This window comes from Malaclemys terrapin, chromosome 10 (assembly GCF_027887155.1).
Source record: "Malaclemys terrapin pileata isolate rMalTer1 chromosome 10, rMalTer1.hap1, whole genome shotgun sequence".
Taxonomy (NCBI): Eukaryota; Metazoa; Chordata; order Testudines; family Emydidae; genus Malaclemys; species Malaclemys terrapin.
The window spans coordinates 57524691-57540405 of record NC_071514.1 but is presented as its reverse complement, the minus strand read 5'-3'; the positions used below and the strand labels follow the sequence as shown (position 1 = coordinate 57540405).

General features: G+C 45.9%; 1 protein-coding gene and 1 long non-coding RNA gene across 5 annotated transcripts in view; one reads left to right on the top strand and one right to left on the bottom strand.

The window, feature by feature from the left end:
• The window catches only part of GLYR1 (glyoxylate reductase 1 homolog), a 34087-nt gene extending 28633 nt beyond the window's left edge, over positions 1-5454 (top strand). For all 4 annotated transcript variants that reach the window (XM_054040946.1, XM_054040945.1, XM_054040944.1 and 1 more), the window contains 4 exons: positions 96-258; positions 760-939; positions 1438-1562; positions 1969-5454. In XM_054040946.1, the coding sequence (XP_053896921.1) occupies positions 96-258; positions 760-939; positions 1438-1562; positions 1969-2043 (543 nt within the window). In that variant the 3' untranslated portion in view covers positions 2044-5454. The remainder of the gene's footprint in view (positions 1-95; positions 259-759; positions 940-1437; positions 1563-1968) is intronic.
• LOC128843862 (uncharacterized) overlaps positions 1-15481 on the bottom strand; it is a 37971-nt gene extending 22490 nt beyond the window's left edge. Inside the window, exons 1-2 of the long non-coding RNA XR_008446376.1 lie at positions 15361-15481; positions 13744-13871 (exon numbers count right to left, since the gene is read on the bottom strand). This is a non-coding gene — a long non-coding RNA (uncharacterized LOC128843862). The remainder of the gene's footprint in view (positions 1-13743; positions 13872-15360) is intronic.
• Positions 15482-15715: the final 234 nt, after the last annotated feature.

Sequence of the window (15715 nt, the reverse complement as noted above, 5' to 3'; positions counted from 1 at the left end):
CCCTGCATGGTGTTCTTGTTTGCCCTGCTACGTACACAGCGTGTGTCTGTTCTGTTTGTGCATAGCTAAATAGAGTATGTTCTCTTTGTTTCCAGGTGATAGTATCCAGGGGTGGTCGCTTCTTGGAAGCACCAGTCTCAGGAAATCAACAGCTGTCTAATGATGGGATGCTGGTGATCTTAGCAGCTGGAGATAGGGGTTTATATGAGGACTGCAGTAGCTGTTTCCAAGCAATGGGGAAGACCTCTTTTTTTCTAGGTAATTGAAACACCAGGGGCCTTGCAGTTTCTCAGTCAATGCAAGGAGCAGGATTTCCAGCAAGGAGTCTCAGGGGGACATGTATCCTCTTTGCAGACCACTGGTAAGAGGTTGAGCATATCAGCTGGTTGTCTCCTCTCTCTCTCTCATGAGGTATTACAAGAAACTGGACAGGTACATGGTCTGTCTAGAATTGGGTTGTGGGTTCTGAAGTTGGCTGAAGCTCCTGTTTGAAACACTGGAATTGGAAACATGTTTAGGGTGAGGTTTATGACTAGGGCTGCATGAAGCTTTTTAGTTCAAACCATACTTTTCATCACGGTAAGTTTCTCCCTTCTCCCCCCAGACAGTGGCCCTAAGGATCAGCAATCTGTAAGACCAGGGGAAAGGAGAGCTACTAGGGCTGGGGGGTCTTGTGGAGTGTCTAGAATTGCTAATGTTATGTATACGGGGAGCCTGCCTTGCTACGGGGGAATGTTCAATAGTATGTCTCTTTCACAGGTGAAGTAGGCAATGCTGCCAAGATGATGCTGATTGTGAATATGGTCCAAGGTAGCTTCATGGCTACGATAGCAGAAGGACTGACCCTGGCTCAAGTGACTGGTCAGTCCCAGCAAACTCTTCTGGATATCCTCAATCAGGGACAACTTGCCAGCATCTTCCTGGATCAGAAGTGCCAAAGTAAATTTCCCTCTTGTTTTGTCATAGGCCATGGTTGTTGCCTTAACCTAGCAGCTGTAGGCAGAGATGAAGGGGAAAAACATCCCATTTGCTATCTGCCTGTGGTGCTCGTAATTTTCTCTTGCTGGCCCCTTTACATCAGACTTGACATGAAGGGTTGAATTCTGTGTCTCCCAGCATGGTAAGGGCTTAAGGGGACACGGCACCTGCAGCCAGTGTCTCCTTAGGACTGGTGTGAGGAGTTCACTGGGCAAGGTGACAAATTAAATGGATGGAAGTCTGCCCTAGGAACTGTTTGGAAGTCTGGACTCAGTTTGACAATTGTGGTAGTGAAATTGTTTGTTGTGTTGTGTGTGACTGGAAGAAGGGACAGGGTGGGGAATAGGGAAGGAGCATCTTGGGAGTTGGGGATGGTGAAGTGAAGATATATGTTGAATTGCATGCAGTTGAAGTATTTTTAGAGTTGATTTATAGTCTGATTTTGTCCTCTCTTTACAGATATCCTACAAGGAAACTTCAAACCTGACTTCTACCTGAAATACATCCAGAAGGATCTTAGATTAGCCATTGCACTAGGTGATTCCGTCAACCACCCTACTCCCATGGCAGCTGCAGCCAATGAGGTAAGTCACTTAGCATCTCAATTTAGTGTGTGGACCTGTCTCCTGCAGGACAGAGCTGGAGTCTTGTGTTGGGTGGGGAGGGGCTGCTTCTCAACAAGGGGGAAAATCTAGGAGGGAAGGCTGCCTTGAGACAAGGTAGGAAGGATTGATGTATATCTTATAGTATGATGGATGAAACGGAGATTTAGGGAGATGGGTTTGATGGGAATTTTACAGATCATTTGTGCCCAGAGAAGGTGACACTTAAAGTGTTTCTGCAAGATGTGTGTGTTCTATTCTATGTTGTACTAATTACCCAGTGCAATGTGTGCAGTGCTCTGGTTAGTGATGGCTACTCAGTAGTTCTGCTAGATGCAGACTTCCAGGGAAAAATGTAACTGATCCTTTGCCCCTTTCTCTTCTCCAGGTATACAAACGAGCAAAAGCATTGGACCAATCAGACAACGATATGTCTGCTGTGTACAGGGCCTACATCCACTAGGCTGCACCATTCTTACTGTTAATACCATGATTATTAATTAATATTATGATGATACTGGGTTTTAACTCTGGACCAGTCCATCTCTGTCTCTCCATTTCCTTTTATACACAAACTTTGTTGAGATCTGCCACAAGGGCAGCTGCTGCGGTGAGCCTTCCCCTGGTGGCACAAGGGGGAGGAGGGGGCTCGGATTGTTGCAATCTGATTAGAACATCCATGCCATGCACTGACAGTCACGGAACAGAATGGTGGCGGCTGGTTCAGAAGCTCTGAGGCAATTCAGCCAGAAATCTGCTGCTTGGCTTTTTATTTCTCCTTTGTATGCTTGTCCAAGATGCTGTTTCTAACAATTGCTTCTCTCCTTTTTCCATGGGTAACATATGCATTGGCCTCTCTGCATCGAGGGACAGTTGTAATACATCCCATCTACCTGTGAATATCAGTAGAACCCTAAGTCCCAGTTCGGGGGTGAGAATTGCTCCTGCTCATCACTACTGCTATAGAACAAAGCACCTCCCAAGGGCAATTCTGCAAGTTGATGGGGCTGTATGTAGGCTGCATGCAACACTGTCTGATCCCCCAGCACCTTGATGGAGCAGCTCCTCATACTGATGGGAAGAGCAAGCTGTATTCGTGTCTTCTCCTCTACAGATAACTCTAGCTTAGGAACCACAGGTCATGGTGGATGAGAGACCCTGATATAAACACAGCCTCCTAAAAGGGTAATCACAGCTGCACATCCCTGTAAACAGTGTTAAGAGATTTATAGGAGGTTGCTTAAAAAAATCATAAGTAAAAACTCAAAGATTAAAATTGAGTCAGAATTTTTTTCTTGGTGAAGGAACAAACCTTGAGGTCCTTACTGCCCTTATTTTATGTGGATTTTTTAAAATCATCTGCAACCTCCACTTTTTCCTAACAGTTATTTACAGACACTTCTTAGGTTCTGCCAATATCCCAAGTAGAGTCATGAATCTGAGATAAGGGGCTAGAGGAATGATCATAGGGCCAAGAGACAGAAAGTCGCACAGTTCCAATCCATGCTCTTCATCTGTGGCCTTCAGGTGGTCATTTTAGCTCTTTGACTCAGTTTCCACATCTGTAAAAATGGGCTTGATATTAACCTACCTCACAGGGATGTTGTGAGGATTGATTAGTGAACTTCGAAAATGTAAAATTTCATGTACAAGTGCTGAGTGTTGCTATTATGGGCACCACACTAGCATAGCATAATATCTCTTTTGCTGCAGTTGTGACTGCTTGGCAGGATCCCAAGTTTAAGGAAGGCCTAGTAAATAAAACGGGGGCCTAAAGTGCTGCTGAACTTGAGCCTAGAAGTATTGGAGCTGAACTGCAGAAGTGAACTCACGAGAACACAGAAGAATTTTTAGTGCCGAAGGTGGAGAAAGCCAGAGTCCAAACAATGCCTGAATCTGTAAAAACACAGAGCTTTGTTATTTTAATTCTCTCAGTATTTGCCTTTAAGGAGGATTCTTGCATTTTGGACTCAGAGAATGAAAAGGTTAGTAAAACACCAGGAACCAGTTTTCTTGGCCAAGATCACTTCCCACCTCCTTAGGTTGGGTATCACTCTCGACTCCCTTTATGCTGGAATTCTGAAGTGGAAAAGAAAGCCAATGCAGAGCAGGCTGTGTTCCGTTAGGTCCTTAAGGGCTGCTTGTCCTTTACCATCAGATCCTTTCTGTTGCATTGGCTAAGAACAAACAGCCTTGAAGCCCACCTTGGCATTGTTGCCGCCTTCTTTAAGGGCTGTTTAGGGGCTGCAGTGTTGTTTAGGGAAACCCTCTGATAATCCTGTGACTCGGGATTTCTTTAGTTGAAGCAGATGGCTTGCTTGCAATGGGATCTATAAAGTTGTGAGTGTGGTTGATTAAGAAATGGGAACGTGTCAGGTATCCATTATGGAATATAACATCCAACTCCTCTCTAAAGGTATAGATGTGACTTATGTTTTAAATACTTCATCTCTTCTGATGACCCATTACTGTTTGTGAGCTAACACTGTATTACACATCCCCTTCTATGGTAAGCATCTCCCTGCAGTAAGAGATCCTGTTAGACATCACTTTGTGTGATTATCCATTACAGTGTTTATGCACAATCCTATATTATATACATGTCTGCTCATGAAAACCAGTCATCCTGCACCTAGGTATCCTACATTAAATGTACATGTAACCTTACCTGCTACTACCTATCAGTCTGCTTTTGACATCTTGTATGCACACTTTACAATCACAATAAATCCACAGTCAGCATTCAAAATCCTTGGTTAAACTCATCACAGTTGTAAGATGGTGCACAGCTTATTTCAGTTTGAGGTACGTAGGGAAAGTTACTCACCTCTTCAGTGTGCAGGAGATAGATCTTAGAATTTATACTCCACGATGTGTCTGTTAGGGACACTTGGTATCTGAGCTGGTACAGTGGAGGGCTCTTATGTCCCTGCAGAAGCCTTTTGGAATAAATTTAGGATGAATGGATCTGAGCCAGTGTAGTCCAGGATCTCCCTGCATTACACTCTGGAACCAGTTGGGGAGAAGGAGCTCTTAAGTCTTGTGATCCATATTCTATAGTGAATTCAAAGAATTATACATAGAGAAAAATAGTTCCTGGGTCACTGCACTACTGCAGGTTTGTTTTGTCAGAAACAGTCATGTTCTCAAACTGGGGATCAGAATGTACATGGGAGTGGCAGGCAGAGCAGCAAAACACTGTAATTTATCCGGTAAAAGTCTAACTGCAGCTCTCTAGCTAGATGGATACAGATCTGCTGGAGGGTGTGGTGTTTCCCGCAGGACTGTACAATTATTGATACAAGGGAGCAGAGAGAGCACTCTGAAATAGATATGAAGCATGGGGGAGGGGAGGAAATGGCAAAAAGTGGACTGTTTCAGATGCCATTTCAGGTTCTGGCCCAGGAGTCGGTTTCACTTGGATTCTTGTATTTATCTCTGTAGTCTCTGAACATGAATCCCATTCTGTTTGCAGGCCTGAGACATGCGCGGGTGGGAAGGGGAGAAGCTGTGGATTGAGAGATGCTATAATGAAACTGGCTAGTCAATGTTGTCTTAATATTGTTGGCAATTCTGTAAAGTTCCTTTTTATTAGGATTTCTGTTTTAGCAATTTGCTTTATTTTGACTCCCTCCTTTTTAAAAAGAAAATGTGACACTTGTGAACAGCTTGTAAAGAAAAGCAGTTTCCTTTTGTTTCCTCAATGACAGATCCTATAGGTAATTAAGATTGTGAATTTTTATTTTTTGCCTTGTTTTTAATTAACGTTTGTCATTCAGAATAGGATGTGTGATAATGTTTAAATGGCAAAACAAATTTTTTTTGTGCAATTAACAAAGCTACTGGCAAAAGAAAATAAAACCTTTCTTGGTAACACTGTGTTCTCACGGCTGTTTCTAAGGCCATCTCAAGTCCATCCTCTGGCACGCTCCACTCCATACACAGATTGTAACAAGCTGTCCTATCTCTCACCTAGCTCAGCTGGCACAACTGTCGTGGAGAACCCTGATCCTGCAATGAGTTGACCCCTGTGCCTTTGTGGAACCCCAACGAAGTCACTCGGGCTCTGCAAGTGCAAAGGTCTGCTCACATGGAGCTAATTGTGGGACTGAGGCCTAGTATAGGAATAATAAATACAAAACTGTCCTGGTGCAACAATTATTTCTCTCGTGGCTCCTAAATATGGAGCTTCTGTAGACCCCTGGGAGGCTGGCACTGCAACTGCTCCCAGCCATCTAGAATTTCCTTCATCCAGAATATGCTTTTATTAAGTCACATTTATTATTTGTATGGCATAAATGGTGAGGGGCTTTCAGGCAAGCTGTGAAGATAAGATCTTTTAACTGAAGAGCTTACAATCTACAGAGGAAGCCGCAAAGCGCTGTGACCCTTTGAATTCTGACATTGTCACCGTTCCTTATTGCGAAGTTAGTAGTTGCTAGTGCATGGGTGTAATTTGTAAATTCATGTGCTTAAAAAAGAGAACTTTAAAAATTTGATGGTAACAAGACTGAACATGGTGGTATTCTAAACAAAAAGGGCTTTCAACCATGCTGGTAGCTGCTTTCATCACTTCACATTGACTCAGTGGACATTCTAGGCTTAAGCATGTTTGGGGTTATTGTGTGTGTGCTGATTGGGTGGTTGTGCTGACTTGTGAGTTTTGTGCTAGGGAGAGTTGTGTGGATTTGTGCAGGTGATGAATGAGAGGTGTGTGCTGTGGTGAAAATATGTATAGGATAATTGTTTTGTGTGGGGGTGATATTGTGCTGGGAGATTTGTGTTGATTCAGGTAGGTGCCAAATGAGGGGTGTTCTCTGTGGTGAGGGGTTGTGTGTGTTTGGGGTTATTGTGTATGCTGGTTGTGGTGATTTGTGCCGGAAGACTTGTATTGATTTGTGTGGCTGGCAGTTGGGTGAGGTAATGCACCTTCTGTGCAGTCTCCCCCATACAACCAATGAAATTGTTGCAGGCAATTTAGCCCTAGAGCAGTGGTTGTCAAACTTATTTGATCAGGCCCCCTTTCTTTGTGTCTGTAGTTGTTTACTTCTCTCCCCTTCCCTCCCCCCAGTACGTATACCACCACTCAGCTCTGGAGGCGGAGTGGAGAGCAGCAGCAGCTGACTAGGCACCCAGCTCTGAAGGCAGCGCCACAGAAGTAAGGGTGGCAATGTGAAAAGAGATATGTCACCACAGTTCACAGCAGACCTAGTGCCCCATTGCCAGCCTTACTTCTGCACTGCTGCTGCCTCCTTGGGGCTGACAACTGGAGCCCCAGCACCTCCAGGTGAGGGATTGGTGGAGGGGGGGGGGGAGAGGAGGAGAGCCTGAGCCTGGGCTGCCTCTCCAGCTGTCAGCCCCAGGGTAGCAGAGCTCCAGCTGTCCTCTTTATCCCTGGGTGTGCATGGCCCTTCTGCATGAACCCCAGCCACCTGGGGCTGACAGAGTTCTTAAAAAAACATTTTTTTTTTAAAAGGCACACAGCTCACACCTCCACTAACACATTCCCATGCCTCCGGTGGGAGGCCTGCCCCATAGTTTGAGAACAGCTGCTCTAGAGTAAAGGTGGTGATTGGTTGAGTTATCTCTGATATCATAATGGTCTGGGTTTCTTGGCATGGCAGAGCTACATGCCTTACTATAGCTGTACACTGCAGAGGTGTAATCTGTAAAGTCAAAACGGCTGCGAATGTAACAATTATACGGTAACAGACCATAAATCCCACTCAGCCTAGTGAGGTTCTGAACAAAAAGAGCCCTCCACCCTGCCTGTAGCTACTAACATTGCTTCAAGCTGACTGTGCCAACATAAGCTTGAGTTACATCCAGTTACATTTTTTTTCAGTCTTGAATTGGTAATGGCCCATGCTGAGCCTTTCACCTCAAATGCAGGCTGATGACTGCAATGGGTGGCTCATCAGCAGGGTGGTCTATTTGAAATGAATTGCAGTTTCTGATGGAGACCCAACATCTTAAAACTACCACCAGAGGTGACACTAACTGGGACTCTTGATAGCAGTCTTGGCAGTGAAGACAAAGACTGAATGGCTCATGGAGTCAGAACTACTTTTTTTTTTTTTTTGCCCAGCGATGGTGCCCCCAGCTCAGGGTTGAGATTGGCAGTGTGGAGAATCTTGTATTGCTGATGACCATGCTGTACCTGTTCTTTGGCTAAATAAGGCTGTAGTTAATCCAGGGTCCGAAGTTGCTTGGATGGTAGGGAAGAGAAAGAGCTGTCCAACCTTCAAAGCAACTCTAATGCATAAGTTCCCCGCTCTCAAACTGCTGTGTATTTACCACTCTGGTGAAATGGCCCCTGCTGAAAAGCAGCCACTGGTTTGTGTGCGCTGAAGTCCCTGAGGCCAGTACTAAAGCAGCAGAGAAGCAGCTCAGAGAAACACAATCACTCTCCTGAACTTACAAGATCTCTGGAGAGCTTCTGCCAATATCCAATCCGGTTAGGAGACTTTATCACCATTATAATACTGTCGGAGGAGCAGGGGCAATGAAAGGAGCAGAATTTCACATCCCATCTCTGATCATCTGCATGAGCAGTGGGTGTGTCCCATGTTAGAACACTTTTGCTGCCATCTAAATCAGAGTCTCAGGCCTGGTCTACACTAGAAAATTTAGGTCTGCTTAACTAGGTAGTGGGTTGTGAAAAATCACACCCCTGAGCAGAGTAGTTAAGCCAACCTAAGTCCCCAGGTAGACAGTGCTAGGTCAATGGAAGAATTCTTCTGTCAACCTAGCTATGGCCTCTCAGGGAGGTGGATTACCTCTGTTGATGGGAGAACCCCTTCCATTGGCGTAGGTAATGTCTATACTGAAGCACTACAGTGGTGCTGCTGTAGCGTTTCAAGTGTAGAAAGCCCTCAGTAAGTGTGAGTTCATTTAAATTTTCAAGCTTGATTCATGAGATCAAACTGACTTAACTTCCTTAGGAGCTTCTAGTACTGTCCATGCTTGAGGATTCTTATTAGTTCTATGGTATATCCTACAGCAATAGCTCAGTAAGATTTCTGTAGGGTTTTATAGTACCGTCCTTAGCTGTACTATAAAACAGGATAAACCTACACTTCTGAGATGCTACCTTTTAGCTAGTAGTGATGGCAGCAAGTCAGACAAAATGGTTGAGTGATGGCACTTCTCCGAAAGTTCAGCCTTGCTTGGTCATAAGATCAATAAACAGGCAGACTTAGCAAGCCATGTCCTGTGTTGCCCAAGCAACAGTGCTGCCAATACTAATAAACAGTCCAGTGCCAACAGTTGTTTTTAAACAAATGTTCTTCTGCAATGTTTGAGACCTAAACAGTGCAACAGTGAGAGTCAGCATGTGCAAGTGGCTGCAAATCAAGTGAAATGGATTTCACTTCTGTTACCATGGAAGTTGGGGAAAAAGGAAAAAATGGTAAACGGCAGCAAGCGACAAGACAATCCAGATCTCTTAAAATTCCTTCACTTCTAATTATCACTAAGAAACCGCTTTTCAGTTTAGTTTTAGAAACTTTCCCAAGGGAAGATAATGCACCGTGGTATCCATGCACATTAGGAACTTATCCCCAACCTTCCCCTGGCCCTTCCCTTACTCATACCACAGTTCAAACACTAGCCTGAATTAATCTTTAAAACTGCTCTCTGCCTGGTAGGAATCCCAAGAAAGTGCAGACCCGGTATGATGGAGCTCTCAAGTAACACTAATTCTGACTGTTATCGGTCCAGTGATGAAGTTAGAAAGGATATTAGTTCTCTGCAGGGATGGGTATGTATCTTAGACAAGTCAGTGAAGGCTGATGGGTTCAATCTTATTTATTGGTTTTGTAAATTCAGAAAGAAAACAGCTTCCAGAATCAAAGCTTTAACTGGAGAGTTCAGGATATAGAAGATGGTACAGGAAGGTTCATCCTAACAAATATTGCTCATGCCTGGAAGATGTTCTGCCTGTAATTAGTTCATTACACTTCTGCATTCACACAAAGCTGTTTTTAAATGTAATGGTGTCTATATAAGGTGAGAACTAAGGACCTGAGATTGGAGGGGAGAGGCTGCCCCAGGAAAAACTATTAAGCCTCCCCCCCCCCCCCCCTCGAATAAGACAAGGGATATTAAGCCCAGAAGAAGGTGGAGCTGTGGGAGGGGAACTAATGCACTCTTCCACCACATATTGTGCAGCCCGATCTATTATTATACTCCTTTTTTAAATGCCCAAATATCTGACATGTTAAATGTTAATATAATGAGACAAGGTGGGTGGGTAGTATCTTTTACTGGACCAACTTCTGTTGGTGAGAGAGACGAGCTTTCGAACTACACAGAGCTCTTCCTCAGGTACTTAGGCTTTCTCTACACTAGCACTTTTGTCAGCAAAACTTTTGTCTGTCAAGGGTGTAAAAAAAATATATATATATATATACCCTTAACTGACATAAGTTACACTGACAGAAGCACTGGTGTGGACAGCCCTATGTCGCCAGGAGATGCTTTCTTGCTGACATAGCTACCACCACTCGTTGAAGGTGGAGGTGGTTTAATTATGTTGACAGGAGAGCTCTTTCCTGTCAGCGTCAAGTGGCTACACAAGCAATCTTACAGCGGCACAGCTGCATCAGTACAGCTGTGCCACTGCAAGCTCGCTAGTATAGACCTGGCTTTAGTGTCTAGCAAAGTTATGTATTTAAGCTCCCAGGCTCGTTGTGACGGGTTGAATCACAGAAACCCTCTGGGGAGCTGCCACCCGATGTGCCAAGACTACTTCTACCCCTGCTTTCCCTGCCAGCTCAGGACTCCAGCACCCAGTCTTGCTGAGCCAGACACACCTGTCTGCTCCAACAAAGACCCAGGGTCTGAATTACTTGCCCCAAAACTGCAGGTTTACCTGAAAGCAGCTAACAGAAGTGTTCCTGTCTTTAACACTCAGATGCCCAACTCCCAATGGGGTCTAAACCCAAATAAATCCATTTTACCCTCTATAAAGCTTATAGAGGGTAAACTCATAAATTGTTCGCCCTCTATAACACAGAGAAATATGCATGGCTGTTTGCTCCCCCAGGTATTAATACATACTCTAAGTTTATTTAATAAAATCACTTTTTACTTATTAATTCAGAAAGTAGGATTTAAGTGGTTCCAAGTAGTAACAGACAGAAAGTAAGTCACCAAGCAAAATAAAATGTGCAAATCTATGTCTAATCAAACTGAATACAGATAATCTCACCCTCAGAGATGCTTCAGTAAGTTTTTTCTTCAGACTGGACATCTTCCAGGCCTGGGCACAATTCTTTCCCCTGGTACAGCTCTTGTTCCAGCTCAGGTGGTAGCTAGGGGATTCTTCATGATGGCTCCTCCCCTCCCTTTGTTCTGTTCCACCCCTTTATATATCTTTTGCATAAGGTAGGGTTACCATATTTCAGCGAGCAAAAAAGAGGACGGGAGAAGCCCCGCCCTAGCCCCGCCCCTGCCCCTCCCACTTCCCGCCCCCCCTGACCTCCCAACCCTCCCCCCGTTCCTTGTCCCCTGACTACCCCCTCCTGGGACCCCTGCCCCTAACTGCCCCCCAGGACTATCTAAGCCTCCCTGCCTCTTGTCCCCTGACTGCCCCAACCTTTATCCACACCCCCACCCCCAGACAGACCCCTGGGACTCCCACGCCCCATCCAACCACTCCCCACCCCCTGACAGCCCCCCCCAGAACTCCCAACCCATCTAAACCCCTCTGCTCCCTGTCCCGACTGCTCCGATCCCTCTCCCCACTCCTGCCCCCTGACAGTTCCCCCCCAGAACTCCCAACCCATCTAAACCCCTCTGCTCCCTGTCCCCTGACCTGCCCCTTGACAGCTCCCCCCCAGAACTCCCAGCCCCCTACCCCCCCGCTCCTTGTCCCCTGACTGCCCCCTCCTGGGACCCCTGCTCCTAACTTCCCTCCAGAACCCCACCCCCTACCTAAGACTCCCTGTTCCTTGTCCCCTAACTGCCCCCTCCTAAGACCCCCCCCCCCAACTGCCCACCAGGACCCTACCCCCTACCTGTACCCTGACTGCCCAAAACTTTCTCCACTCCCCCCAAAAAGCCCCCCCCCGTTTCTTGACTGCCCCCTCCAGAACCTCCCTGCCCCTTCTCCTGCCCCCCTTACCCTGCTGCTCAGAACAGGGTGTTGGGCTCTGTGCGAGCGGACACGTGGCTAAGCTCCCCAGCACAACAAAACCCGGTCCCTGGCCCTGCACAACAAAACCCGGTCCCTGGCCCGGACCGGGTTGCAGGGGAGAGCTGCCCTTGTATCAGCACAAAGTGCTCTCGCTCCCGTTTTGCTACGCTGCATGGCAGTAACCGCTCCCAGTTGCAAAAGGGGAGGGCTGCACTTTGTGCTGAGACACTTGCTCAGAATGCAGGGCGGAGCTCCTCTCCAGCTGCTCCGGAGTCCAGCCCGGGACTTTCCTGCAGCCCTCCCAGCCGCTCCGGGGGAGGGGGGAAATCCCGGACATTGTGAGTGCTTTACAAATTCCCCCCGGACGCTATTTTTAGCACAAAAAGGAGGACATGTCCGGGTAAATCCGGACGAATGGTAACCCTACATAAGGTGGGAATCCTTTGTCCCTCTCTAGGTTCCCACCCCGTCCTTCTCAATGGAAAGACACCAGGTTAAAGATGGATTCCAGTTCAGGTGACATGATCACATGTCATTGCAAGACTTCATTGACTAATTGCCAGCACACACATATACATGAAGACTTACAAGTAAAACAGAGCCATCTGCGGTCAATTGTTCTGGTTAATGGGAGTCATCAAGATTCCAAACCACCATTAATGGCCCACACTTTGCATAATTACAATAAGCCATCAGTTATATTTCATGTTTCTAGTTTTAGATGCAAGAGTGGTACATTTATACAAATAGGATGATCACACTCAGTAGATTATAAGCTTTGTAATGATACCTTACAAGAGACCTTTTGCATGAAGCATATTTCAGTTACATTACATTCACTCATTAGCATATTTTCTTACAGCGGCACAGCTCATCTGTACAGTTGTGCCACTGTAAGCTCACTAGTATAGACATGGCTTTAGTGTCTAGCAAAAGTTATGTATTTACACTCCTAGGCTCGTCTTTTGAAAGTGTTGTGCAGATTTCCTTTGAGGATGAGGACTGATAGGTCACATATAGTGCAATCTCTTTGTGAAAAGTGTTCACCCACAGGTGACAGGGTTTTTTTGTCTTTTATCATTTTCCTGTATGAGCTCATGTATGAGCCTAGTGATTATCTGGTTTCATCCACATTAATTGTTGTTGAGGCATTAAGTGCACTGGATGAGGTATGCACATGCTGTGATAGGCATGTGTAGGATCCACAGATCTTGAAATGTGTGTTGTGGGGAGGTACTGATCAGCATAGCAATGGACTTATGTCTGCAGGTTTTGCATGTTATTTTGGCAGGGTCTGGTGCCGCTTAGAGCTGGTGTGTCCTGGTCTTGTTATAGTGTCAAACACAGTCACCATTTCACTGACTAAAGAAAACCTCTCTCAGCCTCTTGGAATCTCTTTCCTTGCAGATATATCCTCAATTCCTTAGTGAAAGTCCAAGACAAAACAGGGTAATGAAAGCAAACTTCTTTGCTAGCATCTAATAGAGAGGAATTATTCCACAAAACTGAGCAAGTAGTTGCAATGGCCCAGAACATTTTCCGCTTTTGAGGTTATGTCTGAGTCCCTTCCAAAACACTCCAGCAGTAACAACCTGGCTCATTTCATATCTTCAAACCTGAGCTCTTTTTCCCCCCCACTCTTTTCCAATGCTGTACTTATAGCTAGAAGTGGCATCCAAAATCAAAGCGAGGCCAACTTTTACAAAAAAAAAAAAAAAAAAAAAAACAGCATGCAGCAGAGAACTGACAGCTTCTGTAAACTCACCCCAAAACTTTTCAGTTGTTTTGGAAGCGGACACTAGGTATGTTATGCAACAGCTGACAGAGTATTCTAAACAAACTTGGCCAAATAATCTGTTCTGAACATGTCTGAATGTTATGCTTGTTTTCACTGAATAACTTATTTAAATTACGTTTTGTGGTATTAGATTAGCTCCATAACAATAGTCATTGAATAACTTATTCAATAGATATTCTTTTCTGTAGGTGGCCAGCTCTGAGTATTGGCATGTAAATACTTACTCCAGGCATTCCACTTTGCATCTAGGCTTGCTGGAAGAAATCTCTTCTGAACAAAGCTCTTCACCCCCTTTCCCAGTCCCGAAGCAGGGGAGATCAGCTCTGCAGGATCAGATTATCCCCTATTGCAGCTGAAACAAAAGCCAGTGCAAGAAGAAAACAAAAACATCCTGGAAGCTGGCTAAGAGCTGTACTATTTGAGGGAATTAGATTTGCCCTGCCCCTCTTAAGAAAATGTACAGTAGCTAACAGCATGGCTTGGGAGATCGATAATGTGACAAGCAGCCCTTTTCATTTCTACATCATGGGTTTGAATCTGGCCAGAGTCAGTTGTAACCAGAAGCTGTTGCAGGATTGTTCCGGTAGTAGTAGCCCTTGTTTACTTCTCTGATTTTAAAGAACAAAACAAATGCTCTAAAGCAAGTGGTTCTCAACCAGAGGTAAGCATGCCCCTTCCAGGGGGATATCAACTCATCTAGATATTTGCCTAGTTTTACAACAGGCTACATGAAAAGCACTAGTGAAATCAGTACAAACTAAAATTTGATATATACAACTGGTTTATACTGCTCTATATTCACTATACACTGAAATGTAAATACAATAGTTATATTCCAATTGATGACATGTTTCAGAGTAGCAGCCGTGTTAGTCTGTATCAGCAAAAAGAACAGGAGTACTTGTGGCACCTTAGAGACTAACAAATTTCTTTGAGCATAAGCTTTCATGGGCTAAAACCCACTTCATCAGATGCATGCAGTGGAAAATACAGTAGGAAGATATATATACACAGAGGACATGAAAAAATGGGTGTTGCCATACTAACTATAATGAGAATAATCAGTTAAGGTGGGCTATTATCAGCAGGAGAAAAACAAAACTTTTGTAGTGATAATCAGGATGGCCTATTTCCAACAGTTGATGTATTTCAGAATATGGTAAAAATGAAAAAGTAAGCAATTTTTTCAGCATTGTGACATTTTTGTATTTTTATGTCTGATTTTTTATGCAAGTAGTTTTTAAGTGAGGTGAAACTTGGGGGATAGGGGACGGAAGATAAATCAGACTCCTGAAATGGGTACACTCACCCGGAAAGGTTGCTCTAAAGCAGCGGTTCTCAAACTGTGGGTCACGATCCCATTTTAATGGGGCTTTGAGGGTTGGCTTAGACTTGCACTAATACAGGTAAATTACTGGCTGCCTGTTGGTTCATCTATGTCAGGGGTCTCAAACTCAGATGACCCCAAGGGCCTCATGAGGACTATGAGTGCATTGGCCCAAGGCCTGCATCACTGAACCCTCCCCCTAACGCTGCCTCTGGCCCCGCCCCCACTCCACCCCTTCCAATTAGGCCCCACCCCTGCCCCACCTCTTCCCACCCCTTCCCTGCCCCATTCCAATCCCTTCCCTGAAGTCCCCACCCCAGTGCTGCCCCCAGGGGGTGCAGAAAGGGTGCAGCAGGGGCTGAGGGCAGGGAGTTGAGGTGCAGGTGTGCAGGGTGCTCAGGTGCCTCAGGGCAGGGAGTGCAGGAGGGGTGCAGGATGCAGCAGGTGCCTCAGGGCAGGGAGTTGGGGGTGCAGGAGGGGTTCAGGGTGTGAGCTCCAGCCTGGTGCCGCTTACCTAGAGGGGCTCCAGGGTGGCAGTGGCGCTCACTGGGGCCAGGGCAGGCTCCCTGCCTGCCTGGCCCCAGCTCCGAGCTGCTCCGTTCCAGGAAGCAGCTGGAACCGTGTCCCTGCAGCCCCTGGGGGACAGGCTCAGGCTTCCCTGCTTGTGCGGCTCTTGTGGCTCGTCTAGGTACCTCCCTCGAAGCTCCCATTGGCCGCGGTTCCCTGTTTCCGGCCAATGGGAGCTGTGGGGGGCGGTGGTGCCTGGAAGGAGGCAATGCCGGAGCCCTCCTCCCCCCGCCCGAAGGGGCGTGCTGCCGGTTGCCTCAGAGAGCAGCGCGGCGCTTGCAGCATCAGGAGGCAATCCCAGG